The sequence below is a fragment of the Polyodon spathula genome, chromosome 39, assembly GCF_017654505.1.
Source record: "Polyodon spathula isolate WHYD16114869_AA chromosome 39, ASM1765450v1, whole genome shotgun sequence".
Lineage (NCBI taxonomy): Eukaryota > Metazoa > Chordata > Actinopteri > Acipenseriformes > Polyodontidae > Polyodon > Polyodon spathula.
Genome location: NC_054572.1, coordinates 197,615 through 225,101, shown reverse-complemented (window position 1 = coordinate 225,101; position 27,487 = coordinate 197,615). Strand labels below are relative to the sequence as shown.

Below are 27,487 nucleotides of genomic sequence, written 5' to 3'. Positions count from 1 at the left end.
GCGTCACCAAGGTTCTTCGGTAGGAGTCCTAGAGGGGATGGGGGTCAAGTTGAACTCGGCTATACGAATGACCTGAGAGACTGGAAGGATCAGCGCTTCCCCAGGTACTGTACAAGTCTTGTACGGGTTTAGTAATGTCAGTTCATAATAGTTCTCTCCTATTTGCCAGTTACAAAGGATCATTTGTAGGTTTATGAGCTGAGAGGTTCTGAAAGCATGGCACCCTTGGAAGATGGGTTCTTTGGATAATGCCTACAAACACACAGTAAAATGACTGCAATGTTCATGATATGTTGAAGGTCTAAGATGTGGTTAGGAGATCATGCATAACACAATGATGGTCAAGCATGTCAAGATGTTTAAAAACAAAACAGCGCGTAGTTCAAAAGATCTCCGTGGACATGGATGTCCTATAAATGTTTTGCAAAATATCCCATTGGCGTCAAGCTGGTGGTTGAATGCCCCTTTAAAAGACTGGGCATTGGGCTTGGCGCAGTGGATTACAGTATGGCAACCAGCATGTTTAGGATCACTGGAAAACTTGCTATACAGTTTCTGTATAGTTCTGCAAGGATCCACAAGGTGCTAGAAGTTGAAGACCGCCCCTTGACACTTTCTAGAAGACATGTCGATAACCAAGAGAGTTTGTTTGGCAGGGCTAGGGGTTGGGTTTTTTTTGGTTACCCTGTTTGGTGGCCATACCCCTTTGGTGAATCCCCAAGTCGAGATTGTTTGTTTTTCTGTTTAAAATCTGGACCAGTAAGGATAGAGCCGTGGACGGGACAGAGCGAGGACTTGATTCGTGGGCTCGTCCGCTATGTCCTCTGGGGATCTGGGGACATGGGGCCGGGGGTGTTGGAGCCATCCATATTGGGGACAGGCAACTGCATGTGGCTGTTGAAAACACTGGGGAACTGAAACAGAGAAAACGGAAGAATAACAGGACAAGTAAAAACTATTTTTTCCAATGCTGCACCGCAACTATTCCATGCCTTGCAACCTGACTTCCAACTTCACTTATTTAAACAAGGAGAAAATGTTAAATTCCTTGAATGTCAACAGACCACAAAAACTGGACGTGTACATATATCTCTTGCATGTTGACAGTGCAGTGTAAGCATTTCTGTTATGATACGACCCTCGTCAAAGTCAGACTAGTTAATCATTGACCCTGGCTGAGAACAGTAGAATGATGAAGGAAAAAAAAAAAAAACAACCAAAAAAAAAAAAAAAACAGGCGGACCCATTCACTGCCTCCAGGCTTCCACGGTTTAGCCTGCATTGTACAGTATCTCAAAGCAGAGCCTGTTCAATTAGTTTAAGGTGTTAAGCTTTAAGGTGGTACTCTCCTTTGATTTCTGGCTTCCTCAACGATCTTGGGGACCTAAGGAGCGCCCCTGGTGCTACTTGCATCAGACGGAGGTTATATAAATAATCCGTTACCCCTAAAAAAAATGGGACACCAATAACATTTTAACATGGGCTTGTAAGGCTACAATGTTTTTATGTAGGGAACCTCTATGCTGTGTATATATGTGACAATGGACTTTCAACCTGTGGTTACATGTCAAATACACTTTGCATCGTTACCTGAAATAAGGTGTGTGCTCCTTGCCTTCTGGCAGGACTGAGGGGTGCCACTGGACTGAGCGTGCTCCAGAAGTGGATATTGGAGAGCAAAGGGCTTGGAGTCAACAGCAATGTGGGGGTCTGTAAGAAAGACAGAGAGAGAGAGAGAGAGAGAGAGAGAGAGAGAGAGAGAGAGAGAGAGAGACGTAGGAGTCAAGGAAGGTTAACAAATATTGTGAGCGCACTGGAGAACACTGTGCTCAAGCACAGCTGTAAAGCAAGCACTGTGGGAGGATTTCCATCCAGGACACAGAGAAGCAAGGGACTGATACAGTGGGGTGCATCTTATCTTGTGTAGAAGAGATGTACATTCTGTGTCTGGAAGAACATTGTAGCTCAATGAAATTGATGAGTTTAGATATGGTTTGGAAAACAGTGCAAGATCACAAAGATCAGCTTCACACACACACACACACACACACACACACACACACACACACACACACAGTTACGTGGGTGGTTATAAGGGACATAGGCAAGATATTTAAGACAGGCACTCATTAGTGCTAGTGAGAAGAGCTACCTGAATCATCTCCCGATGACAGACGGTCGCTGCACCTGAGTTCTCTCAGAACATCAAGTAACTGATCGCTATCTGATTTCTGTTGCTAGGTGCTACATGGCTGTGTCTAATGATGATGTCTGAACTATGTGTGTGTAACTTTTAAATATTGGAATCAATAAATGATATTGTGCGCCCTCATTTGCAGGCATCAAATTAGTTTCCTTAGAGAGAGAGAGAGAGAGAGAGAGAGCGAGATGAACTGGACGCAGACCTGTCTGCTTCACTTGTGGCACACGCCATACAGTACAGCGTTCCCTCTCAATTTCCCTATCGGACTTGCACATTACGATCACAGAAACGTACACAACGAGCATCCTTTTACAGCATTCTAAATGCTTTCATTCCAACACACTGTCCATTTGCACTGAAAAAAACTTAATAACAGCAGAATACTTCATAATGTCTCAAGTCTGGAACTAGAAGTTTGTTACATAAATAACTCGACTCCGAGCCCAAGAGCATCATGCGATTCCTGAGGGGGGAGAAATCACAAGTTCAGACAGTGCTCCTGCATTGCCAGCAATGCCTTTCTTCCTCTGTTAATTTAAACTGTTGACAAAAACTTTACACTTTGTGCTTAAGCACTCGTTTATGTCTTCCTAAATAAAATCGGATTTCTACCCGAATATTTATTCTTTCTTGATTATGTATAAAGAAAATCCATTTTTATAAAAGCATTCACCCGAAAATCAGACGCCCTATCTATAGAACAATGTATGTATGTATGTGACAACCTGCACACCAGCACCTCCTGCTGGACAAAAGAGGTATATGCTTCAGCAGTAACACCAGTCTGCGCTATTTTCTCCAGCATTCACTTTCTTAATGTTCTGTTTTTAGTTGAGGTTTTAGGGGATTTCATGTTTTATCTACATGCAGGAAAATGACATCTTTCCAGTTTGAAGAAGATTTTTTTTAAGACAAAGCAGCAAGCCAAGACTACACGTCTCAGTGGTCACCTAATTCAACATTAAAATGCATTTAATAAATGCTGGATTATTTTAAAAATCAAAACGCACTACACCCTTGGAACTGTCTGAATATTCACTCCAAACACAGACATTAAATTGACATGAGATTAAGAATTAATTCTCAAAACTATTTAAAAAAAAAAATGTTGCATTAACAAAAATATTAATACTGTAATTTATGCTTGTAAAAAAACAAACAAAAAAATTATATGTTTTATGTATTTTTCCCCCAAAACATTTTTTGATTCTAGAGAAGCAATCTTTTCCTGTCTCCTTCCTGAAGTCCACTTCCTGTGTTACAATTAACAAACAGACCCCAGACCTGAAATCGTTTCCCATTCCTGCCTGTCGCTGTGCCGTGTGCAGTTTCCGTTTAACTCTGGTTCAGTACCAGGTTAAATACACCTCTGTTAGCAAGCACTACTTTCAGGTGGTCTGGCTGGTTCTGGTTCACCTGAACTTGCTTCCCTGCCCACTTCCACGTCGTTAACCAGTCAGCTGCTTCCCTTACTGACTGACTGAAAACTACCAAAAGGTAAGTCGACCAAACTCACAACTGTCTTTAATCCTGTACAGCTTGCACACCAGGTATCGTTTTTGTTTAAAGCATTTCCTGCAAAACCACCCACGTGAGACGTACATGGCGCAGTGTGGGACGGGCGGGCAGATTTGTGGATTCATTTCATTATGTTGAACCCCTCTAGGCTGACACTGACCTGCAGGAAGGCAGGGGTGAGAGAGGCGGTGGGGAGCGAGGGGCTGGCCAGGCTCAGCGGGCTGGGTTCACTGCTGGTCACCACTAGGGTGGGGGTCAGCTCCAGACCCTTGGGCTTCTTGGCCTTGCCGCCGTGGTTGCTGCCGCTGCTGCTGCTGCTGCTGCTGCTCCCCGAGGGGGACCCCTGGGTGTCCTGGGAGGGCTGCACCTGGAGAAGGGAGAAGGGAGTACGGAGGGGCCCGTTAGAATGAGGTTCCCCTTACACATTGTCATTGAAATTGCCTGTTGATATTTCTCTTGCTGTTCCAGTGTTTGTACAGTACCTGCAGCTCTGGAGGCTGGGAGGATACGGATTTGATATCAGGGTCGTCAATCACCAGCTCCTGGGAGGAGTCTGGAGCCAGACTTGGAGAGGGAGAGCTTGAGGAGCCGGAAGCGAGGCTGGGGAAGGGGGAGGAGACATTTGGCACAGTGGGAGGAGCTCCATCTGAAGCAGAGGGAGGAGGAGGAGTCTCTTTCACACAATTACTGTCTGTCCGACGTTTGACATGAAGCTCTTGTGCTTCTGTCCTAACTGCAGGGGGAGGAGCCTGCGGAACAGGGGGCAGGGCTTTTGGAATCATCTCCAAGGCAATGACGGGGAAATTGCAGGAAGGGGTGGTCCCAAACTTGATGACAGACTGGGGAGGCTCCTGCGGCTTCTTCTCCGCTAGCTTTTCTTTGGGATTCTCCACCTTGATGGATTTGAAGAGCTGCGTGTGGGCGTGCAGAGAGTTCAGGGTGAAGGAGGTGTACAGCCCTGAGTGGATGTAGTCGTTTCGGCTGGAGGTTTTGCTGGAGGTCTGGCCCGCTGCTCCCTTCTCAACCCCGCTCTGGTTCTCCTTATCCCTGGGGGCCTCGTCCGGCTCAGGGGCCCCACCACCCCCATCCGCAGTGCCCTCCCCCCTGCACCCTAAACTTGGATCTTGGTTCAGGATCTCTGGGTACCTCACAAAGCGGTACACAAACTTCTGACCATTCACCTTCTTGATGATATCCTGCAATAAAAAAAACATTTAAAAAATCATCATTGTTTGTTTCTACATTAAAATAGTAATCTGCAAAACTAAAATAAACAGTGGTTCTGCCCTGGCCACATGGGGAGGAGCCTGTGGAAAAGGGGGCAGAGCTTTTGAAATAATCTCCACGGTAACTAGTGGAAGATTCCAGGAACTTGATGACAGACTGGGAAGGCACTGTGCCTGACACATGACAGTCTGACCCGTGGAGTTCAGGCTCCAGCTACAGCCCTACTGTGCCACACTGTACCTTGTCATAGTAGTAGCGCAGGGCTCGGCTCAGCTTGTCGTAGTTCATGCTGGGCTTGTTCTTGCGCACCCCCCAGAGCCTGGCCACTTCCTCGGCCTGCAGCAGCTTGAACTCGCCGTCATCTGAGGTCCAGCGGATCAGATGCTCCTTGCGGGGGTCAAGCAAGAGCTGCACCAGGAACTGCCACAGAGTGACCGAACAGTCCATCGCTGCAGAGACACAGGGAGGGGGGTCAGAGGATCCCTGGAACAGCTGGTTCCATCTCCAGCACTGCATAGCTTACAGCAATCTTCTGTTCACTCTTAAGAACGTAAGCAGACTTTCTTGACGGTTCACTTTTCTACAGAACTTAAGCCACTGCAGCCACCCACATCGTTTTAGACACTTTCCCGGCAGAGCACATCCATTCATTATCTCAAAACGCAGCCTTAACAAACGTGTACTTTAATTTTTAAAACATGGTATCTGGTACTACAGTACGAAATTAATGTGCTATGTATTTTTAGAAATATACTTGTGGTATAAAACAGAATATTTAATGATCGTTCGTGGTATGCGGTTTTTATTCGCCGCAAGAGGATGTCACTATCCTGTTTAAAATAACTTGTCGTGTATTTTTAAGATTTCAAGATAGATTCGGGGCTAGTGGTTTACTGTACCATCCTCCTCCAGTGAAAAAAAACCATCGACCACGAACACTCATTCAGCATCTTCTATATGAGTCTGTCAAACTCCAGCCCTCGACGGCCGTAGGATCGCATGGTTTTCATTCCAACTTAAGCTCTAAATTAACATAACTGATCGCACTATTTGTTCAGTTGGACATATTTAATATGTTTCAAGGTCTTTTATAGTTGATTAAAAAATGCACTTGATTCAAGGTACACTACGTATAAAACGCCCCCCGCTCTGTATAATCCCAACTACCATCGACTGGTCACTTATCAATGCTCAGGACAAAAGCTGCCATGCAGTCTAAAGACCTCTCTCCTATATTAACAGAACCAATACTGTCTCACAGTGTGTCCTTATCAGTATAACACACTTCAAAAAGGGAGACCGACAACGCTTCACCCTTTTTATCACCCTTTTATATCGGAGTGGATCCTGTCCCACTGGTTTTTCTGGGTTCTCTCAAAACGGGTCACATTTAATACAGACAGTACTTCATTTCAGAATTTATAATACATGAATTTGCTGTAACTGAGTGACCAGCTTTAAAAGCAGGTTTTCAGCTTGATTCTGCCCTGCTGAGAATATAAGCAGCTTATAACGACACATCTGTCCTAATGCAGCCCTTCCATTATCAGAACTGTTAGACTAATTCTGCACAGGCACTTTTAAAATACTACACAGTCAGATCTGTGCAACCACTTTTAGACTGGTGGGACTATTCATTTAGATGTGTACACACACACACACACACACACCCCTTTTGCCAGGCCTATTCCTGCAAATAGAAAGCAGTGTAGTTGCTCAAACTGGACCAGGGCTAGCTACATATCTCCCCAAGGCTAGGCGCACCAAAACAATCTTCAACTAACATATTTCTCTTGACAACGTTTTCTTGCAAGTTTCTGCAAGTTTTCTTAGAAGCTGCCATGTTCGACTGCGTCCAATTTCTGCGCTACTTTTATAGACCACAAGACAGCAAGTGCGGAAACAAACTCACCTAGTCGTTCGAGCTGCAATCGCAAGACGTGAAAGAACACGGGTAACTATTCATTCTGGTACAGCGCTACTCTATTCTACACGTACAGTGATAACGTCCAAACGAAATAGAAAAAAAAACCACTGTCTTTAACTAAGAACAGGAAATTAAACTCGCTCTGAGATCACTTCCCTTTTTTTCTTTGCATTTTCCTTGTTGTTTCGTTTTTTTTTCTTGTTGTTTTTCAATATCACATACCCCAGACGGCTACATTTTAAAACCAGCTCATATTAATCTATCCACTTGTAAAAAAAAAAAAATTAAAAATTAAAAGTCGACTTAGGCGATCAATCAAAAACGATCGATACCAATAATGAAAGACCACATGTGTTTGTACTTTTTTTTTTTTTCTCTCCAGTAAACGTACACCGCGATTAAGTTGGGCTGCTGCAAACGTGCGTGGGAGGACAGCAGCATTTAATTTGCTGTGCAACCGAAACCATTAAGAGATCCGAGCAAGCATCGATCCATCAACGATTATGAAGACGAAGTTTTCCGTTTGTTATTTTGTGAACTAAAGCTTAGCGTCGATTTTAATACTGAACCCCTCCTCTACTCTTCGACCACGATTAACTTGTTGCTGATATTTTTGTTCATAATTTTCCGAGGTCCCATTTCCGCCTCGTGACAGGGCAGTCGTTTCACCCAGGTCCTAAATCCCCCTGATTGACGAGTCTCAACCCGAGAGTCGGTTTTGACAGAGCAAATAAATGTTTTCTCTTATGGGAACTATCCATTACGATTTAAACCTGTTCTTAATTCCAACACAGTCACAGACACGTTGCTTTATTTGGGGTTTGTTTTGCAGGATGATATATATATATCATCCTGCATCCTGTTATCTATGTTCAGTATAGTGTACAGTGACAATGTGTAAGCTTTTGATGGCATTGCGGTTTTCTGCACCCATTCTGTACACTTAAACCACCTCACTCAACCCTGCTGGAAATACCAGCAGCAACACATATGGTGTCAAATTGACCAGCCAAAGAGTTTTGACAAGACTGTAAAACCAGATAAAAAGGTTTTGCAGAAAAAAAGATGCATTTAGGAGTGTTGACAACAAACAGAACTATCTAGTCGATCTATATAAGTAGGCCTTTTACACGGATGACTCACCACAGTGGTCGCTATATAGGCGAGTGGTCGCATGCTACAGGTTTGTAAAGTGCACAGTCTTGCATACAGTGCTGGGAACGCAATATAATATTTGTCCTGCAGAGGGCGCCGGTTGTCGATCCCTTATTAGATTAACTCTACAGGCTCATTTAAATTTTTTTATTTAGTGAAATTAAATCAAATATAGGTTTTGGCGATCAGTACTGCGCCATTATATTCAATAAAGTCGCTTTCAAATGGATGTGCATTCATGTGCGTCTCACTGCTTGCTGATTACTGTAATATTTCAATCTTCATGCGTGGCAATTCCGTTTCCATGGCAGCTATGACCATGCATAAGGGTTTATTATAGATCATTTGTGATCAGCAGTGTTCGGGTCAGCGAGAGTCCACTGATGTAATGGACATATTACACAAACTCTCCACCGCGATCCCAACTCGCTTTTCCTTCAACAATTGGGTTATTAATTTTTTCTCTCTTTAGTCACGAGTCCTCTGTGTGCTTTACTGGTCTTTTCTGCATGTCTACCCCTCTATCCTGGATACCTTATCACCAGGATCCTGCAAGAAACAGATATAAATAGAGAGCGCAGCCCAGATAGAGTTACAGTCTGACCACTCCAGCAGCCTCAATACAGCAACGCCACAAAGAGATTTTACACTGAAACACTGGCACCAAAGCTGTGTGGGGCGGTGGTGTCCTGTCTTGATATTAGAACAGAGCCTTAGAAGACAGATTGCTTTATTTCTAAAACCAAATTGAAAACAAGGTAAAGAAAAGCCAAGCCAGGTTCATTGCCAGCAGATTTGAGATTGCTATTGATAACTCCAGCCTGCCGCCGTGTATCCCACATGTCACTAACTACTTAAAACAAAGGCTTAGTTAATGTAGCAGCTTCTTACAATTGCTATCTATTTTTAAATCGTTAGTCAGTTAGGGTATTATTCTCAAAACTAAACACATGTGCTACATGTCATCTCTTCTAATATCTGATTTGTGTGTTTATTTGCATAGAGATAGAGATTTGCATATTGCTCCCCAATATTGGCATCATGTCTGTCTGATTTGCACTTGCTCGGAGAATGATGGCTCTGTTTGCAGTACAGTTTGTTTATGTTCCCCTAAAGTAGATTTAGCTGTAGAGAACAGCAGCCATCCTCGCCCTATACGTTTCTACCATGAAAACATACCTATACATGCAGCTTTGTGTTGTGAATTACACCTTCTAAACCCCCTATAATTCGGGAACAAAACACACATTTAAAAAAAAAAAAAAAAAAAAAAAAAGTTTTCTCCCACTTTTTATTGTGACAAAGTAAACAACACTTTAAAAAAGTGATTTTAATCTGTCCTTTAAAATATGTAACAAATATAAAAACGACTCCGTTTTCTTTCTTGTCATTCGCCGTCGTTGATGAAGATGAAGAATTTTAATCTTCACACTTTTCAATGGACAAACCCGCTTGCCTCTGGCTCTCCTCAGTCTCTTCACACAAACAGCTATTTTTAACAGAACACTCTTGAAGCGCGGCCCGCCTCAGAGGAGACCGAGATTATAAAAAGAGGAAGCGGCTGGATTTCAAAAGAAGACACACTTTTGTTTTGTCTTAAGAGGAAAGTACAGTACTAAAAAATACACGCTTAATTTAACGGAATTGTACGTTAAATTGCATTGTAACAGTAAAACATTTATTTTCTTTTCAGAAATAAAGAATGGGAGGACGGTGGAGAGATATCTGCTTATTTCATTTCGGCCCGTTCAAACCCTTGCAAGCTTTTCAGGGAACACAAAAAATAAAATACAATATTAAAAATACACAGCTGAAAGGACAGCGTTTTAAAATATACAGGCTTCCACTTAGATGTACTGTATTGGTTTTGTTGGTGCAGTACTATATTTTCAACAGAATAAGTATTTTAATTCAGAACGATACTTTTCTGAAAATGACTTGCCAAAACCAGAGAGGCGACACGTGGGCTGTAATACGGTGTATAATTTTAAATCCGGTGCGTATTGCAGCTGTATGTAAAATTTCCCATTAACGACCCGACAGCAAAATGAAATCTACATGCTATCCATGCACTGAACTGCGTAGAATGTAAAAGGCAATGCAATTTAGCAAAACCAAAATTTTAAAAAAAAAAAAAAAATTTCCAGAATTAAAATAGTATCCAAAGTCAGTATTGGAAATTGCAGCATACAGGCCTCGACAAGGTCATGATGTCACAGTTCACTTGCAAATGAAAATGCAAAGCAACTAAAGATCACAGATAAAAAAAAAAAAAAAAAAAAAAACACACATCACAATATCTAGAACTGTTTAATGATTAACTGTAACATTATCCTGGCTTAACTCGTTCGCTTTGTTTTAGCTGCATTGTCGTCAGGTGAAGCTGGAGGAAGCGCTGTGTGACTGTACAATATAGCACATAATTGTTTGGCACAAACCGTTAACTTATTACAACGTGGTGAAAAAGTCTAACATTAACATTGTAACTTCTCCACCCAGAAACATAGTCTTTTTTACCACTGCCTCAGACTTTAGTCGCACACACGTTCCCATTCACTGATTTGTTAATTTTGTATATTATATATATATATATATATATATATATATATATATATATATATATATATATATATAATGGGGATCGATTTTATTCTTAACACAAGAGCGGTAAAACGCGGCTGTCCTGTATCTGGGTAAGAGTAAGCGCAGAAGAGCTGAGCATGCAAGTGCTCCCGTTGTTAACCCTCCTAGTCTCCGGAGTGTGCGGGCTAGCTGGTGGCTCTGCACAGTCGGCCGGTCCTGTGGCTGCGGTGCACCTTGGTGTGTTTCGATAAGTGATCGCTCCGGGCAAACTTCTTCTCACACAGGTCACACTGGTAGGGCTTGATCCCGGAGTGGGAGCGCCGGTGACGGGACAGCTCGTCTGAGCGTGAAAACCTGCAGGGAAACCAAACAGCAAGGTTTCAGAGGACTTCAAACCCAGTCTCTTACTCTCCTGCACACAACTCTGAAGACACATGCAATCAAGGGAATTCTTTATGGATGTCGGTGCTTTCACACAAAGGCATCGGTCCTTGATAAGAAAAACGGCTTAGTTGTTGACAGTACAGTTTGTTTATGTTGCCCTAAACTACATTTAGCTAGAAGGGAAGCATAGTTTAACGTTCAGGTCTCTTACTATTATTTAACCCATTAAGCACCAAATACATTTCTTTGGAAAAAAAAAAAGTAAATCCTGCATTTTGGCTACAAACTGCTGCATTGTATTTTGAAGACAGTTTATTATTTTATATTAAGGTGTCAAAGCATCTGAAGGGCTGTATTTGCAGAATTCTCAGTTGCATTTAGACTTAACTTTTGCGGTTAACAACATTAGAGTAAGTGATCATACCAATCAAGTTAGAGAATTAAACTAACAGGTAGATGCCAGTTCAAAATGCTTCAAACTGTAAGAAACGCAGGAGTTAAAAACTCTATTCACTCCATGCTTGATTTTCCTAGGATGTGTTGCGATGTCCTGTAGATTTTATATTCTGTTTGAACAGGCATAGTATGAAAAATAAATACAAAACACCCTCAGCAAACTAAAGAACCCTCTGATCACTCCTGCTTGATAAACACTTCACCTGCGACACACTGTGCTGTGTGTTAACTGCAACCCCACATAATCTCTTGCTTCCCATGCTCTTGAAGCCGGAGATCTGCTGTTAGCAGCTGTGTTGCTGCTACTATCTCACTTATTATGCTAATATCATGTATTATGCACTTTCCACTGTATTTAATGTATTATGCATTGTTTTGTTTTACTGTATCTTGTAAAGCGTTTTGTGATGGTGGTCCAATATGAAAGCACTATAAAATAAAAGATTGATTGATTGATTGATTGATTGATTGATAATATGGGAAAGCCAGAGTGTAAACAGTATAAATCACTCACTGTGGCCCATAACCCCAGTTTAACAGCACTGCCACGGCTGCTCCTGTAGTTCCAGTATGCTGAGCGGCTCAAAGCCAGTCTGATAGACGCAGAGTGCTCGGATTAGTCTTACTGCAGTAGGTGCAGCTAACTGTGCTCCTCCACCATGCAAGACTCAGCACTTGCATCTGTTTTGGGGTGTTAGGAAACAGGAGGTGCAGTACTCGGCTGCTCTCATTTTGCAGTCCAGGGAGAACACTGTTCTAGTTTCAGTGTGTGTCCTGCTAACGACAAGTGTAAAAGGCTGTATCCCTCCCTGCCTTCTCCTTAGTGCACTCGCCAGGATTGGGGTCAATTCCGATTTTTTTTTTTAAAACAGATTACTGTTCAATCGCAACTAGCAGCAATCTGTTAAAACGAGCTTCCCACAGTGGCAACAAATTACTTGGATTGAACACACTGTTAGTCAATTAAAATTGACTTTAAATGAATGCAGGTGAACAATCGCAACAATTATGTCTCAAGTATCAATTCCAATTCCTTCAAAGGAATTGGAAATTGGTTTAAAAAAAAGAAAAAAAAAAAAGGAATTGACCTCAACCCTGATGCTCACTACAACACAGAGGCACACAGCATAGGGAGGCTTGTAATTAACACACACACATTGCAGCTCTATGCTCTTGAAAATCACAAACACACACAAGGACAGGCTCACCTCCAGCCGCAGCCTTGCCAGCTGCAGGTGTACGGTTTCTCTCCCGTGTGCCGTCGGAAGTGTGCCTTGAGGTGGCTGCTCTTTGTGTACATCTTCTCACAGCCGGGATGCGGGCACTTGTGGACGCGCATCCTCTCCGGGGAAGCTTTGCTAGTCCTGAGGGGTGCGGCTTTGAAGAGGCTGGCACCTGTGCCCACTGCTCTCACCGCGATGGGCAAGGGGGCGATCTTCACGTACTTTTGGTCTGTGGTGCCACTGCCGGCAGCTGCCTGAGTGGGTGACACAGCCACCATCTGAGGCAACAGAGTCACTGTCGGGGCACTCTGGATGCTGATCACCAAATGGGCAACTTGGAGGCTACCCTGGCTAGTTCGTAAAGCCTGGTGCCCAGTAGGGGTGGCAAGCTGTAAAGGCTGAAGTTGGAACAACAGGGACATGCTTTCCATTGGGGCTGAGGAGACCACAATGGCTGGGGAGGCTGGGACAGTTGTGGTAGTGCCTGGGGCATCGCAGGGCGATGCCAGTGTCGCCCCTTCTTCCGGGTTGGCGGGTGAAGTTTCCACTGGTGAACCAGGTTCCTGCTTCACCTCCAGCTCCGAGGGCCCCTGCTTGACGGGCTCCATCTTCTCCTTCAAGAACTCCTCGATCTCCTCCAGGGTGGGAGAAAAGTCACTGGAGAGGCTGGAGTAAAAGTCTGGCAGTCTGAACTGCTGGCCCTGCTGCTGGGGGCTCCCATCTTGGTCCAGCACAGAGGAGAGGAGGAGCCCCAGCACGTCGCTGTCCTGCAGCGGGCTGCAGCTCAGGCTGCCAGTGTCCCGGGACCCAGGGCTTGAGCAGGACGCCGAGCTGGTGGAGTCGCTGCTCTCGTAACCCTCCTCCTCCCCACAGACAGAGGGCGCCACGGCTCGGAAAGGCAGCGCGGTGTTCTCACATGCAGCTGCCGCCGATGCGGTCAGCGCATCCGAGTTGACGGGGAACACTTGCTCGTGGCTTACAGAGACCATTTGGTTTTGTCCACAGCGTTTGCGAGCTTGCGAGTGCTGTCTGGAGGTTAAAAGGGCTGATGATAAAAAGGTTAATAATCCCAGTAATCCAGCTGAGCTCATCAGCACACACGCCACATGTCCTGGAGTAGCTGGAGAACAAAACAAAAAGTTAGAGCCCCACCCACCGCGCAGGGCTCAGTCAAGTTGGTGATGGTTTTAGTAATAATAAATAACAATATATTCTGTTATTAACATGCTGTATGAAGCATGGTGTGCATTAAAAAAGGAATACAGCATCTAACAGTTCATTGGTGGTAGCCCTATATGCCTCTTTCAGCTTGGAGATCTCATTCCATTTGGGTCAGACCTATTGAAGCACTCATTATAAATCACAGGTTGTACAGTATATTTAGTCTCAGTTCAATTCAGGAACCTCCCATAAGAATATTGTACTTGTGCATGCAAGGAAAGACCCCAACTGCAATCAATCTATCAACAGTAAAACAACATTTCATCTGGACTGTAAAGGAAAAACTGGCACTAGCACATTCAAGCCCGGGAAGCATACACAACACATACCTTGTTATTGGTTTAGTATACCTCAAATTAAATTATGACTAGTGCCTTTTGCTGCGGTATATTCGGTAGCAATGACACCAAGAAACGTGGTTTTTACTTACTTATCTCAACCTAATCCCGTCCACCACACAACGAGAGCATAACCCATATAAAACAAGACACACCGACTGCCATGTAACTAGCTGTGCGCTTCTCGTTTGTAAATTGATAGTGTCTCTTCCCTCTTCAGTGATTGGCCGGATACTCCACCTGGCGCTCAGCCAGAAATCATAGACACTCCGAACAGACGTCACAGCTGTCAATCACACAACGCCAACTAGATTCTCTGTCAAATTACTACAAAAGAAATAAGAAAAAGTTACAAAAACACCGCTTGGCATTTATTTACATATGTGTATTAACTGCCGTTATAATTATAGAAAGAAATGAAACACAACGGAGGCCCAGTTGTTATTTGAATCGTGTTAAGATTTGCTAGGGAAAGAGTAATTTAAAACCAACACGTCAAAATGGTGATCGGATCACACAGTTATCACGAGGTGGACACGTAACTACATTGAAAAACACGTATTCCGTTCTCTTTCCGGCAACTTTATCAATTCTGCAATCCATATATTCTGCAGGCGTGTTTCTGAGCTGAGTCCCGGCACCTTAATAACTAACTGCGCAGGTTTTACAAGTCACATGTGCGGAGTATTGCTTTACAAATGTTTCGAAATGTTATTATGCTCGGGGTCTAAAACGAGGAATGAATGGAAAGATGTGAACAGAAACGAGACCCGCATTGTACGGGGCCCAAGCCTAACTGAAAACACACGAAAACAAAAGCTGATGTAATCACACGCTGGGAGGGAAAACGTCATTCTATAACTACACACCCACTTACAAAGTTTTTTTTTTAATGTTTTATTTTAAACGTGTAATCATTTAAAGACTAAGTAATGCAGTTTAACAGAAACACGTTTTTTGTGTTGTTTTTTTTTTTTTTTTTTTTTATAGTTACCCATCCCATAAAACAGTTATAGCACCAACACAAGCCCGAAGGTCTGCTGCTGCCAAGTAATTATGACACTGTTTAACAAAAACTTTCACTCAGCAAGTCGAACCAGAAGAACTACGATTCAAAATACGACGTGAAAGGGGAAAGCTTACGTGAACTTTAGTACATCGTCAAGAAATGTAACTATATTTGACAGCAATGCAAGGTGCATAACGAACCGTTAGACTAATTAACATTTACATTATAAAAACAAAACCAGTTCATTTATATAAACCGTGTATTACAAGCAATACCGTACAGCTGGCGTATTTATTCAGCGAGAACTTGCCAGCTATTTTGATCCAAGAATAAGTGCGTTTAAAAGTGTACCTTTCGGAGCCTTGGCTGCGATCTGTACGTCCTTTAATTCCTTCAAGCAGGCGCTCATCAAAGTTAGTCCAAGCGTTGATTTAGTGCAGCTGCGGTCACCTTCCCACACGCTTCGCTCGGTGCCTCTCGATCCATGCCGGCAGAATCTCTCCAGCCAGGTCTCAAGACTCAACCCGGGGGCTCGCAATCTATTCTAACGCTCCTATTGGCTCGCCGAGTGAAGGCTCGACTTGATAGCTTTGCGCTCATTGGCTGTCTTTACTCGGCGGCTCAGCCGAAGTCTTGGGATGACGTTTCTTTGTTGCCGGATTCCACGGGCCCTCTCCCTCCTGAGTCATGCTCTCTCACATGGGAAATTGATAACGCTGGCACACACACACAGAGGAAACAATGACATTCTGAAACTAAACCTAGGCACATCAAAACAAGACACAGGGAACCTCTCCTCTGGCTAGAGATCAAAAGTCATAGTTTGCCGTGGAGGACACTCTGTAAATAAAGTTGTAGGTCGAACACGTGTTTTAATAGATGCCACGTGTTTCTAATTTCGTCACAATCGTAAGTGTACATTTAGAACACTTCTCGCGATTATTCGTGCGGATTGAATGCATTCATAGAAATGGGACAAACACGGGATCCATTTGTATTTCCTGTATATTAATTCTGAATATAATTGTAGCAGATGTTTTTTTTTTCTTAAAGCGTTGACGTTGGACCAGCTTTGAACTTGATGTCTCCTGCTTGGCTCCGAGCAGGCATAATATCTCTCTCTCTCTCTCAAATAGCCATGGTCCAGGAAGTTAAACAGAATATGAATTATATTAAACACATGACCAGAGTTATTCACCAAGTATTCCATGCGTTTCTTTGTTTTATTTTTGTGTAATAAATTACCGTGCTGTCAACTTGCTGAGCAACAGTTTCCTCGCAGAGCCCTTGAGGGTGTGCTGAGCAGAGCCAGGATTGAAGGGCAGACTCTGCGTCATGGGCGCTCTCTGGTGGAACAGCCTTGAACAGCAAGTTATGTATATTTTGCATACTCGGAGTTGAGAGGTACTAATGTCTAGAACCCTGCGCAATTTCCCTTTTCAGAAGGGAAACGCTTTAATAGGATTATTAAATACCTCTCAGTACCGTGTCAGTTTTCCGATCTCTTTTATAAGATTTCAGCACAATAGATTCCTCTTGACTTTTAACACACAACAGAATAATAATTAAAAAAAACAAAAAAAACAAAACAGTAACATCTGCAAACTCTTTTGCTGCATTCTTTTTCACCTCACCCAGGAATGATGTACAGTACTGTAAACGTTGCCTCCTGGAGCAGGGAAAACAACACTTAACAAAACCGGAGTTTTGAGTTCCCTCCAGTTTGCACGCCTCCACGGAAGTGTTTCACAGGTATTTATTTCACACAGACTGGCCCTTGTTGTAGTTTCTAACTTGAAATTGCACAAATAAAACGGTACAAAAGAACTCGGAGTTTGAATAAATAATAATGCTATTTCCATTTCTATCTAACACACGTCATAGTGAAAAAACAGAGATCTATTTAAAACCCATTGCAAAGATTTATTTTCAATTACCTATAACAATAAAGAAATTTCCTCTCCCATTCAAATATATATATATATATATATATATATATATATATATATATATATATATATATATATATATATATATATATAGCTGTGGTGCAATGCCATCTATAAGTGCACTGGCATCTCAATTTGAATTGATAGAAATAACACACTATATATGTTTTAATTGCATGGTCCCCCACTTCAAGCTACCTACATAAGCATCCATCAAGTGTGCTATTTGGGGAGAGTGGACAGGGTATTAGACACTGTAAACCACTCAGAAGAATGTTGCAGGATGTACTTTGCATGGGCAAACATCCCTAAGTGTTGACATCTTGTACGCTTTCAGCTGTCTGTTCCAGTGCATTGAGTAATACTAACTAGCCTTGTTGAAAGGCTTGCGTGTGGTCTTGCAGACCGAGCACGTTGAATATATTTACTGGCATGTGTGTTCTTCAGTGTATATGACCATTGGGTCTTGCATTCAGGGCAGAGTGTCTTTCAGTGATACCTCCCCTCACCCACTTTAGAAACATACATCCATTTATTTGATATATTGTAACTAACATCCACCTGCAAGCACCTGTGGTAAGAGGCAGCCATGGTATCAGGTAGATACGTTGTTTTAAAGGCACTTGAACATCTTTAAAAAAAAAAGTCTTTGACATGTATAAATGTCTTGGCAACTTGACTTTGTCCTGTCATTAGATCACAGAACGCCTAGTGCTGTAGAGCGAGTATACGGAGAGGTGTTGCTGGCTCAGTAGGAGACTTGATTCTCTTTGAACTGCAACATCCCAGCATGGCACTTGTGCCAAACCAAGGCTGGTCCTGTGCACAATAAAAATCCCAAGGCACTCAACTGAAGAGCAGCACAGGCGTCGCCTCCAGTGTGTTGTGTGCAAATCAGTTTCATCAGGGCATTATCAGAGGGGCCGGGTCAGGGCTACGGCACAGGTCACTTTTCTCAAAGACCACTTTGGTGGAGACGTAGATGGCCACCAGCCCTATGGCAGAGGCACAGCCCATGTAGGCAGCCACGCACTGACTGAAGTGAACGATGGAGCCCATGAAGAGGGAGGGCACCACCTGGGAAAGCATGAACGCGCTGTCCAGGATGGCCAAGTCCAGGCAAATCCCCCGACCAGCAGGGGGTGCCGTGCCATCGCCGCACACAGGCACATGGAGAGCTAGCGGGGAGGCAGGGAGTGGCAGTCCAAGTCCAGGCATGCCCCCCGGGTGCCCGTTGATGTAGGGAGTCTTGTGAGTCAGTCCGCCTTCTTCTTTAGCAGTGGCTCCTCTTGTGTTGTGCTGGGAAAAAAACACCTGGCAAAGGCAAAAATGAGATATGATATACAAAATATTATTTCCAAATAATATATATAATATGAATTCCAAGCCTGAAGTATGAACTAGCCTGTAAGCTTGTGAAAGGTCTGTGTATGGCACTGCTCACCTGGTGCTCGCTGTGGTAGAGCGAAGCGAGTGTGTAAGGCAGGATCTGCAGGGTGCAGAAGGTGTAGCCAGTCATGCCCGCCATGGCTGTGATGAGGACCAGGCTGTGCGACAGGGACATGACCAGAGTGGCGAAGGCGAGGAAGGCCACGCTGCTCAAATAGACGGCCCGGGGGCCCAGCTTCTTCACCAGCCGGCCCAGGAAAAGAGAGAACATCGCCGAGGTTGCACACTGCAGGAAGAGGCCCAGGCTGCCCATCCGCACCCCTGCACCAAAAAGAGACAGACCACTGACAACGTTAAGCACAAATCAACCTTTGTGGAAACACATGCTTTGACAAGTGGAAGAAAACCTCCAACACAGTAAACTTCAGCAAAACAAAACTGTGTAGCAATATTATCAGGGTATAAGCCATGCTGTTTTGTTTTTTAAACAGTTAACAGGAGTTACTTAAGGGTAACTTAAGAATAGTGGCGTACCTTCATCGTATCTCAGCCTCTCGGCGCTGCCCGGCTTAGCGTTGGGCACCCCCTTGTACAGACCCTCTCCGACGAAGTCTGTGTAGAACAGAATGAAGGTCATGAGAGCCATCCAGCTGCACAGCTCCGCCACAAACAGCTGCCGGATCACCCTGGGCACGCGGTGGCACAGCTGCCGCAGCCTGGGCAAGAGGGCACAGCAGCTACGCAGGGCAGAGAGCAGATGGCGCGGGCGGAAAGACAGCGGGCAGGGGCACCGGCACTTAAAACGGGACTCCACCACTGAAAACTCCCCTCTGCTCTTGAAGACCTCCTCGGAGACAAAGGCTGTGCCCAGCACACAGAACAAGAGGATGAGGGTGAGCAGGACAAAGATGAAGGTCTCCTGCCCGCCCAGGGAAGGCACCAGGGGGATGCTTTTCCAGTCGACGGCTGGGAGGAGGTAGCCGATGCAGCCGCCCAGGCTGATCATCAGGGAGTGCATGGCGAAGGCTTGCCGGCACCCCTCCTCGTCCTGGAACAGGTCTGACACCAGGGCCTCCAGAAGGGTGAAGCACACCAGCCCGCAGAACTCCAGCAAGCAGATCCCAGTGATCAGCAGAGCCACCTCCAGCCCTTTGCTCTGCACGGACAGCCAGCCCGCCAGCAGCGAGGCATGGGGGATAAGAATCAGGCTCAGCAGGACCCCCAGGCACAGCAACCAGATGAAGGGGCGTCTCCGGCCATAGTGCCCGGTCCAGCGGTCACTGGCCGAGCTGATCATCGGGACAAACAGCAAGCCAAGGACTGGCCCCACACCTGCCGCAGAAAAATGAATAAATAAGGAAGTCAGATAGTAGTAGAGAAAAAACACATACAAAAAAAATGAAATCCCTTTTGTCAAGTAAATAAAGAAGCACAGAGTGATACGAAAAAGCTGTAGTGACTACAGAAACAGGTAAGTTTCCCCAGTAAAGTGTAGGCAATGGAAATCCTACACCACAGTAAAACCACAGCTAGTATAGTAAAGCCTACTAATGCAAGTTAATACACAGAAGTATGGTAAAGCTCTCTAAATATATAGTTGAAGAACTGGGGAAAGCATTGTGTACTGCAAAATTACTGTGCCACTGTTCCACGGCAAAATGCCATGAGGGTAAAGAACACAGTTTTCTGGAGGTTATTTTTGAGGCCTTACCCAGGACCATGGACATGAACTGCTCCTCTATCCCAGCCTCCAGAAGCAGGGGGGCCGCGCAGCTGGTCCCGGTGGCCATGCAGATCTCCAGGCCGCAGGTCAGCATGTTGACCAGAAGGAGCTGAGTCTTGCGGCCTCGCAGCAGAGCCCACAGCCAGGATCGCACTGCCATGTCACAGGCGGCTCTCACAGCCTCAAACGGGAGAGCAGAAAAGTAGCCAGGGGGTGCAGGGGGGGTCCTTGAGGTATTTTTAAAAAAGGGATACTTTGTTTCCATGTTTTACAAGGTTGTTAATTTTCATTCCGTCTCGCTCAATCTCATGCTTTATTGAGGGTCTGGAATCTGTGGCCTATAGTCAACATTTGGCCGGTTGAAAGTGCTTTTCCAGGTGCTTCAGTCGGCACTATCTGAAACCAGATTATTTTGACCCCAATGGTTTTGTTCTCTAACCATCCCTCCTGTCTTCTGGTAGTTTGTAACCTGAGTGGTGAAATCCTTAAAGCTTAAACAGAAAGAAAAGAGATCAAAGAGTTAGTTGTGATTTCATCTTCACTGCTGCTCAGTCCGCTCCGCACAGCTGAGAGCGGTGCTGTTTTTACACAGAGTGGAGCTTGCAGCGTGCATTCTCATTTCATTATCATAACATACAAATAACCTGATTTAGAGAGTCAGGTTCCAGAAGGGAACAGGGTTACTAGAAGCAGATGTTTTCAATTGCTCCAGTAAGCAACTTTGCAGTGCTGCAATCATGTCTAAACAGTTCTGAGTGTTAAGAATCAACATGAGAATCAACAGAGAGAAAGTTTGACACTTACACTATACAAATTCTCAACTCAAGGCACAAGCCTCACGAACAAGCATCCCAACAAGAAAACAGCTGGACTGCAAGCAAACCTGCTTCCGGAGGGGAGCGAACAATTCACGACAATGCTTATTGATTTATTTAGGGACCGCTGGATTTTCATTGTTTTTATAATTCCGCTTTTTCAACTTTCATTATCATAATGCTCAAAATAACCCTTTCTCTACTTCACAAACCTATAAAGTAATTGATTACACCTTTTGCATGAAGGATGATAGATCTGCTTTGAACTACACTGCGTAATTTGATATTCTGCCCCTCTCTATCCCTCTATAGCTATAGAGGTCAAGGAAAGATTACGCCACTTAAACTACACAGCGGTGGGGGATAGAGAACAGTAACTAGTATTAAGCACTCTGATAAGCTGTACCTATCCTGGGATACCTGATTTAACCTTTATTAGCAAAGCATCAGTGCTAATCTGGGCCTGTGAAAACAGCAGGGAAATGATATAATCAGCAGAGACAGTCTTGCTGTTACTCGATGCTGTGGAACAGGATGCTCTGACCTGTAACAGGAGATTTCTTTGTCTCGGTTCCCATTTCTCACCTGAAGAGACTTTCGTGGTCTCAGAAGCTAGTGTACTTTATATACATATCCTGCTGATTCTACTTAAAGGGACCTCCTTAAAGGGGGGTTGAAACCATTAATATAGCAGCCATGCGTCTTCAAAGGGGGTTCCATCTTTGACATAACATTAAAGCACCAGATAGCATCATTCACACAGGGAGTCCGTTTTCCTATCTGACAGACGGCTTCCTTCAGTTGTTCTTTGCACAGCAGCAGCCAGTGTGACCTGTTATAAATATGAGCTTGTGAATTCACACAGACAGCCGCTCTTCAACAGGAAGCGAGCGTACCCGATAACAAAACATCCGGAATGACATCCTGAGAGACGTTTCCTTCGGCAGTTTTACAACAGAAGAAAGCATGTCTGACTAGAAACATACGACACCCCCACCCACCCCATCAACGCAAGCTTAGAGCAATCCCTGTCACCATGCCCTGTCACCATTATATTATATATATATATATATATATATATATTATATATATATATATATATATATATATATATATGGATATATATATCCTTTCTGTTTACTGTACATTTATTATACCTGGGCTTTATTAAAAAGCAATGTGGGTGTGGCTTCAGGTTGGGCGAGCCAATGAGAGGCTCCAGTTCCAGCATTCCGACAACTTGCCCCTCAGCAATAAACATTTAAAAGGGAAGGAGAATAAACAGAGGTAAAACAAGAAGCGGCACGCTAGTATATACGGGTTTTGCTCAGCACAGTCCAGTTATCAGCACGCACGTCATTGTGAAAACGCGCTAATAATTGCTGACATACTGCACTTCCAGTCAAACTGGATTCTAATCCATCAGGGTCACATTTCCGAAATAGTAAATGAACTTTTCTTGGCTTACAGGTACATCAGGTTATCTTTTCTACAGCAGGTAGCAGACAATGAAACGACCTTCAAGCCTCGGTAGAGATACCGATGAATAGATTGAAGCTCCGGATTTACGAGCATGGGAAATGTTACTAGAAAGTTTTATAAAACACAAACAGGCTTTTTTTTTTTTTTTTTTTTGGAGGTACTTGTAAATGCTATAAAGTCTGTCAAAGGAATGACAAGCACCAGTTAATAATAATATATTGCAGAGACGCATGACAGCTGTATGCAGCGCCTTTCTGTTTATTAACTAACTAGCACGTCATTAAATATATTTGATGTATTGATATCTGTAGTGACAGGTTTATCTTTTCCATAAGACAAGGATCGCGATCTGCTAGCTGAAGCAGACGGAGCGTGTCAGCGATTCATTCATTCATAAAGGGTTAAATGCACAGTATCCCATGTTGACACCTATTCTGGCAAACAAGGGTGAGACAGCTTTGAGCAAACACACATCTAATGGAAATGCAATGGGGGAGCTGATTTCTATGCGACAGGTGCTTACGACGAGTTACCCTGACAACGTGCCAAGCAACGTGTTACTAATAAATAAACTGTAATCTGACCTGGTGATAAAGGTAACACACACGAGTGTGCTTACCTGGAGTCTTCTGGTTGAGCTGGCAGCAGCATCCTGGTTTATTTTAGTTTAGTTTATTCACTTTGACCATCTCAGTAACAATGCAGCAATGTTTTCCAAACAACGACTATACACCCAGAAGCAATACATGTACATATATTTACATACATGCACACTTACATGCACACACACATGCATAAATATACCCGCCTGTGCATACACTTTCCAAGCTGTCATATTTTATAAGGCAAATCAGTGTCTCTCCCCGACTCCGCTATTGTGTTTGAAGTTGAATGACTGCCTGAGATTCTGTGACTGTAACGGGGAGCGCAGGTTCAAGCTCACAGTACCTGCATAGCATCAGTACTGGCCGGAGAGGCTTTAATACCTGGGCACATGACACCCAAGACAAAATCTGATAGTGATTGTAACCCCGTACTATTCCAAAATATCAACACTAGTCTGAGCGCCAGGATGTCATCTTTGCGGGTGACAAACTGACTCACCGTCACCGCAAACTACTTCTAGATACACCGTATGTGAAAAGAAACCGGGTCATTACATAATGTGCAATCTAAAAAGGACAAACATATTATTTCCATTTAAAGGTCGTGGTTTTTTTTTTTTTTTTTTTTTTTTTAATGACATTCAATTCTCAAAGACTGCAAAAACCCTATCCACGAAAACAGTAATACAGAGAATACGAAACAGACAGATTCAGCAAGTTTTGACTGTATCTCAACCAGTAGCGCGATTAATTGTGACTAAAATATGTGTGATATTTACAATTGCATTAAGTTTGCAACGGAATACTAATGACAAACTAAAACAAATGAAACATTATAGAAAGGTGAGCTGTATTTCAGACAGTGTTACAGACCGATCTTACCTTGACAATTCTCTTCTGCTTTTCAGCAGAGCGGTAGGACTCCCATCGTGTTGCTCCTAGCTGTAAACTTCTTAAAATGCCAGGTTAAACTTTATCACCGAGACCCTGCCAAAGCGACAGGGGCGGAGCCAAAAAAAAAAAATCAAAAGGGAATACAGTAGTGATTCTTTACAGAGGCGCCACAACAGTGTCTACCGGTACCGTGATAGCTACTATAGAGAATATGTTTTATGCGATTTGGAAACGTTGCGACACATGCAGATTGGCCACGACATCACGAAACGTCACGGGGAATTCCCTTTGACTCGCTAGAATCTGCAGTGGATGGAAAACCAACAAAACACGTTGTTTTGGAGTGTAAAATTGAAGGGCACTGAACAAAATGACTATTCATAAGGCATTAGTGTGTCGACTGGCGCGCTAATAGTTTATGATTACAACCCATTGTATGTAAAGCTACGTCCAGCGATACCACCGTACTCAGTCCACTTCACAGCACCTCTGTGCACATGTCATTGGTGCATAGGGGTTCCCTTCTCCCAATAGGGAAAGTGGACTACAGAGAGACAGGTTTCACAGTGCAGGCTCTGTTCAGCCCCACTGCACTGTCCCGGTGCCCGTGACGGTTATGGGTAGATCATATATCAGCCTTTTGTTTTTCTTCCGTGGGGAAATGTGCTTTCTCAGGCTGTAATTTTCTGGGCGTAGGGATGCTGTGAAAGGAAAGTAATGGTGTTTATTTAGGCAAGCGGAAATAAAAAGGTAAGTGATCTCATAGTCCTTCTTAATCGTCTTTTGGCATCTCGTATACCTTTTTCCACCCACGGCAGATTCTGTTACAGCGGGGAAAAAAACATGACTTATCTGAAGTGGCAGCCTGGGAGCCCAGGAAGGAGTATCGTTTAGCAGCCCGTGTGAGGAGAAGGCAGCGGTGACAGTGGAAACAGGTGAGAGAGAGCGGGAGCCACCTCCAGAAATCTGATACAAGGCCTGATCTCCAGCTACACAGCCGCTGCGGTGGATTATTCTGTCCAAGCGACCTCTGATAAAGGCAATATAAACAATTGCCAAATGTGTATTGTGCTGACCAACAGCTATTGGGAAAAGTTACTAAAACTCTTTTAAAAAAAAAGACCCTTGCGGTGTCATTTCAACGGCTATTTATAACCCCGACCCTCTCAATAACCAGAACCCAATCAGTATCTGCAGTTTTAAAGGGAAACACAATCTTTTATGCAGCTGTAGTGACAGGATCATCCGTTAACAAAACGATTCAATTACAACGATGCGACTCAAAACGCCCTGCTGGCAGCCACATCAGTACCAGGCAGCATTATACTGTATTAGACCACACAGCACAATCAAATGGCGAATTACTGACCCACATACTAACATCACTAAATACATTAAAAAAAGAAATAAAACACATGCGACAAGGTTCCTAAATGTCAGTGTGGTGCTATTAGAAGTTGGTACTGTCAGTATAGACCCAACTATTGTTGCTATTGGTGGTAATGGTACGGTTTGCGAAGTTTTGATTGGGACCTCATTCGCACCACCTTGCCCTTGACTACACAGTAAATCTATCTTCCTACTCTCTGTGAATAGCAAACAGTAACTGACGGTGTGCTTGGTCCTAATTAAGACACTCCCAGCTCCTACTCTTCTGGACAGGCAGGGCAGGGCGGATCCTCCTGTTTACTGACCCCATCGCAGAGACAGTGTGGTTCCAGAGCAAAAACACCCATCTGTGGAGCAGACTGTTTATTATCCAGTGATGCATGTGGTTTACAGCATTGTATTTATACTGGGTGTGCAGACAGCTTGATACTCGAGTAACAAACCCTTAGCTTTATATACTTTTGCTCAGCGTTTAGTTTTTAATTCTTTCAAGTCCCAGGGATCTAAGGGAGATGGCGATTAGTCATCAGAGTGGTTTCGGTTAAAATAAATGTACAGGAAAGAAATGAAGGAAAGCTGCTGCTGGCTGTTGGAGGAAGTCTACAAAACCTGCTGTGGCCGCGCTTCATGCCTGCATGAAGTTTGTCAGGTTCCTGATGAGAATCGTAATTGTCGACGGGGCAATTCCAGTAAAATAGCTTCTATTTTTTTTTTTTCCTTCTGCAAATAGATTTGTTTTTGAGTTACTGGCCTGAGGTCTAAACTAATCTATCCCCCACCACTGCTTGAACTTGATAAACAGGAACATGTGTACAATATTGTGAACTTCAACTTAATAATTTACAGGTAAAAGAACGCTTTCTATAAACCCAAACCAAAAAATCAGGAACTTGTTCAAGCTAGGGTCTTTGATGGCTGCTGGTCCTATCACTTTTACCAATTACAGTAGAGCTGACTGCCTTTTCACAGAACAACCTGCTCCAGAGTTCCTTCTTAACTGTGCAAGCACCAGAGACAGAACAAAGACTGACACAGAGAGTAAACTCCCCCGCTACTAAACTAAACAAAGGGATATAAAATCAACATGAAACCGGGATGTGGTTTAATGAACTTGACTGCAAGCAAACAGTGCTGAACCTGGTCCTGACAATCCTGCCCTGTAGGAGTGCCTGACAGACTGGGCGCGGCCGCTTTATTAAGAAGTGCTCAAAAATGACACACGTCACCAGACAATTTTGTGCAAAGGGCCCGGGCTCTGTCACGCTGCACTGTATGTAGGGCAATGAGCTGTAAACTGTAAGACCAGTGTATCACTCCATTATAATGAATATAAAACCTACAACCACAGGTGCAGGAGTCTGATGCAGGCAAGGTGACAGCTGCAGAGGACTGCCACCTTAAAAGTTGAATCCCATTCTAGGACCATTCTCAATTCATGCAGGAGACCTGTCAACAAAGATGGCCCGGGAAATCCAGGGAATTGGTTGTTGGTCGAAGTCAGTGCCACGAAACTTCCTCTTTGACCTGAAGCTCAGCCTCAGTGGAGTGGTTTAGCACAGGGCTAGCCAATGGATGGCTCTTGAGCAAATTATGAGTTTCCATGCGCATCTCCCTATTTAGAAAAGCCTGCAACAGCAATCGCTAGTCTTTAATAGAAGCAAACACAGTCAAAATGCATTAACACTGAGGAGTCTACACATGACATGTAGTAATGAGCACAGACATGTATCTAAGTGCAGCCTGGTTGAACCTTACCTGTTTTTCTTCTCTTTCCGAGCCACAGCTTCTACATATTTTAGTGTACTAAACATATTTGATGTTGGTCTTTCTAGTCCACGCTTATAAATTTGAGGATGCAGTCTCATTACTAACATACAGTAACTTCAGCACTGCTAAGCCTGGGACTTACCTGGCACCAAAGTCTTTGCAGGGACTGGACTTCTAGTTTGCTTATTTCTTTTGCAGGTGTTTTAGGAAGTTAGTTATGCAAACAAGCC

The 27,487-nt window shown here is 43.8% G+C and overlaps 3 protein-coding genes across 6 annotated transcripts; all 3 read right to left on the bottom strand.

Annotated features, from left to right (window-relative positions):
• Positions 1 to 648: 648 nt before the first annotated feature.
• On the bottom strand, positions 649 to 7,527 carry LOC121304729 (ETS domain-containing protein Elk-4-like). The gene is made up of 6 exons (XM_041236089.1): positions 6,861 to 7,527; positions 5,189 to 5,397; positions 4,204 to 4,917; positions 3,882 to 4,088; positions 1,591 to 1,710; positions 649 to 914 (listed from the first exon to the last, which is right to left on the bottom strand). The coding sequence occupies exons 2-6, from the start codon at positions 5,393 to 5,395 to the stop codon at positions 816 to 818; spliced, it is 1,347 nt and encodes a 448-aa protein (XP_041092023.1). The 5' UTR covers positions 5,396 to 5,397; positions 6,861 to 7,527; the 3' UTR covers positions 649 to 815.
• Positions 7,528 to 10,610: 3,083 nt separating this feature from the next.
• LOC121304739 (Krueppel-like factor 15) lies at positions 10,611 to 16,791 on the bottom strand. Of its 4 annotated transcripts, none has more exons than XM_041236111.1 (4): positions 15,596 to 15,684; positions 14,328 to 14,562; positions 12,662 to 13,796; positions 10,611 to 10,967 (listed from the first exon to the last, which is right to left on the bottom strand). In XM_041236111.1, the coding sequence occupies exons 3-4, from the start codon at positions 13,765 to 13,767 to the stop codon at positions 10,799 to 10,801; spliced, it is 1,275 nt and encodes a 424-aa protein (XP_041092045.1). In that variant the 5' UTR covers positions 13,768 to 13,796; positions 14,328 to 14,562; positions 15,596 to 15,684; the 3' UTR covers positions 10,611 to 10,798. The 4 variants fall into 4 exon arrangements, with proteins under 4 accessions (XP_041092045.1, XP_041092043.1, XP_041092042.1 ...); XM_041236109.1 differs by having other exon boundaries at positions 14,391 to 14,562; XM_041236108.1 differs by lacking the exon at positions 14,328 to 14,562 and having other exon boundaries at positions 15,596 to 16,761.
• Positions 16,792 to 17,293: 502 nt separating this feature from the next.
• LOC121304738 (solute carrier family 45 member 3-like) lies at positions 17,294 to 24,330 on the bottom strand. The gene is made up of 5 exons (XM_041236107.1): positions 24,090 to 24,330; positions 20,294 to 20,796; positions 19,117 to 19,914; positions 18,638 to 18,903; positions 17,294 to 18,507 (listed from the first exon to the last, which is right to left on the bottom strand). The coding sequence occupies exons 2-5, from the start codon at positions 20,568 to 20,570 to the stop codon at positions 18,097 to 18,099; spliced, it is 1,752 nt and encodes a 583-aa protein (XP_041092041.1). The 5' UTR covers positions 20,571 to 20,796; positions 24,090 to 24,330; the 3' UTR covers positions 17,294 to 18,096.
• Positions 24,331 to 27,487: the final 3,157 nt, after the last annotated feature.

What these genes read in the sequence shown, in the direction of transcription:
- LOC121304729 (XM_041236089.1), bottom strand. Translation starts at nt 5,395, where the DNA reads ATGGACTGTTCGGTCACTCTGTGGCAGTTCCTGGTGCAGCTCTTGCTT. An exon ending in TGCGCTACTACTATGACAAG is followed by an intron (nt 4,918 to 5,188) that starts GTACAGTGTGGC and finishes TTTTTATTGCAG; the next exon opens with GATATCATCAAGAAGGTGAA. An exon ending in GAGCACACACCTTATTTCAG is followed by an intron (nt 915 to 1,590) that starts GTAACGATGCAA and finishes TCTCTGTTTCAG; the next exon opens with TTCCCCAGTGTTTTCAACAG.
- LOC121304739 (XM_041236108.1), bottom strand. Translation starts at nt 15,653, where the DNA reads ATGAGCGCCTGCTTGAAGGAATTAAAGGACGTACAGATCGCAGCCAAG. An exon ending in CGCAGCCAAGGCTCCGAAAG is followed by an intron (nt 13,797 to 15,595) that starts GTACACTTTTAA and finishes TTTGTTCTCCAG; the next exon opens with CTACTCCAGGACATGTGGCG. An exon ending in TGGCAAGGCTGCGGCTGGAG is followed by an intron (nt 10,968 to 12,661) that starts GTGAGCCTGTCC and finishes GTTTCCCTGCAG; the next exon opens with GTTTTCACGCTCAGACGAGC.
- LOC121304738 (XM_041236107.1), bottom strand. Translation starts at nt 20,570, where the DNA reads ATGGAAACAAAGTATCCCTTTTTTAAAAATACCTCAAGGACCCCCCCT. An exon ending in GTTCATGTCCATGGTCCTGG is followed by an intron (nt 19,915 to 20,293) that starts GTAAGGCCTCAA and finishes TTTCTGCGGCAG; the next exon opens with GTGTGGGGCCAGTCCTTGGC. An exon ending in TCTACCACAGCGAGCACCAG is followed by an intron (nt 18,508 to 18,637) that starts GTGAGCAGTGCC and finishes TGCCTTTGCCAG; the next exon opens with GTGTTTTTTTCCCAGCACAA.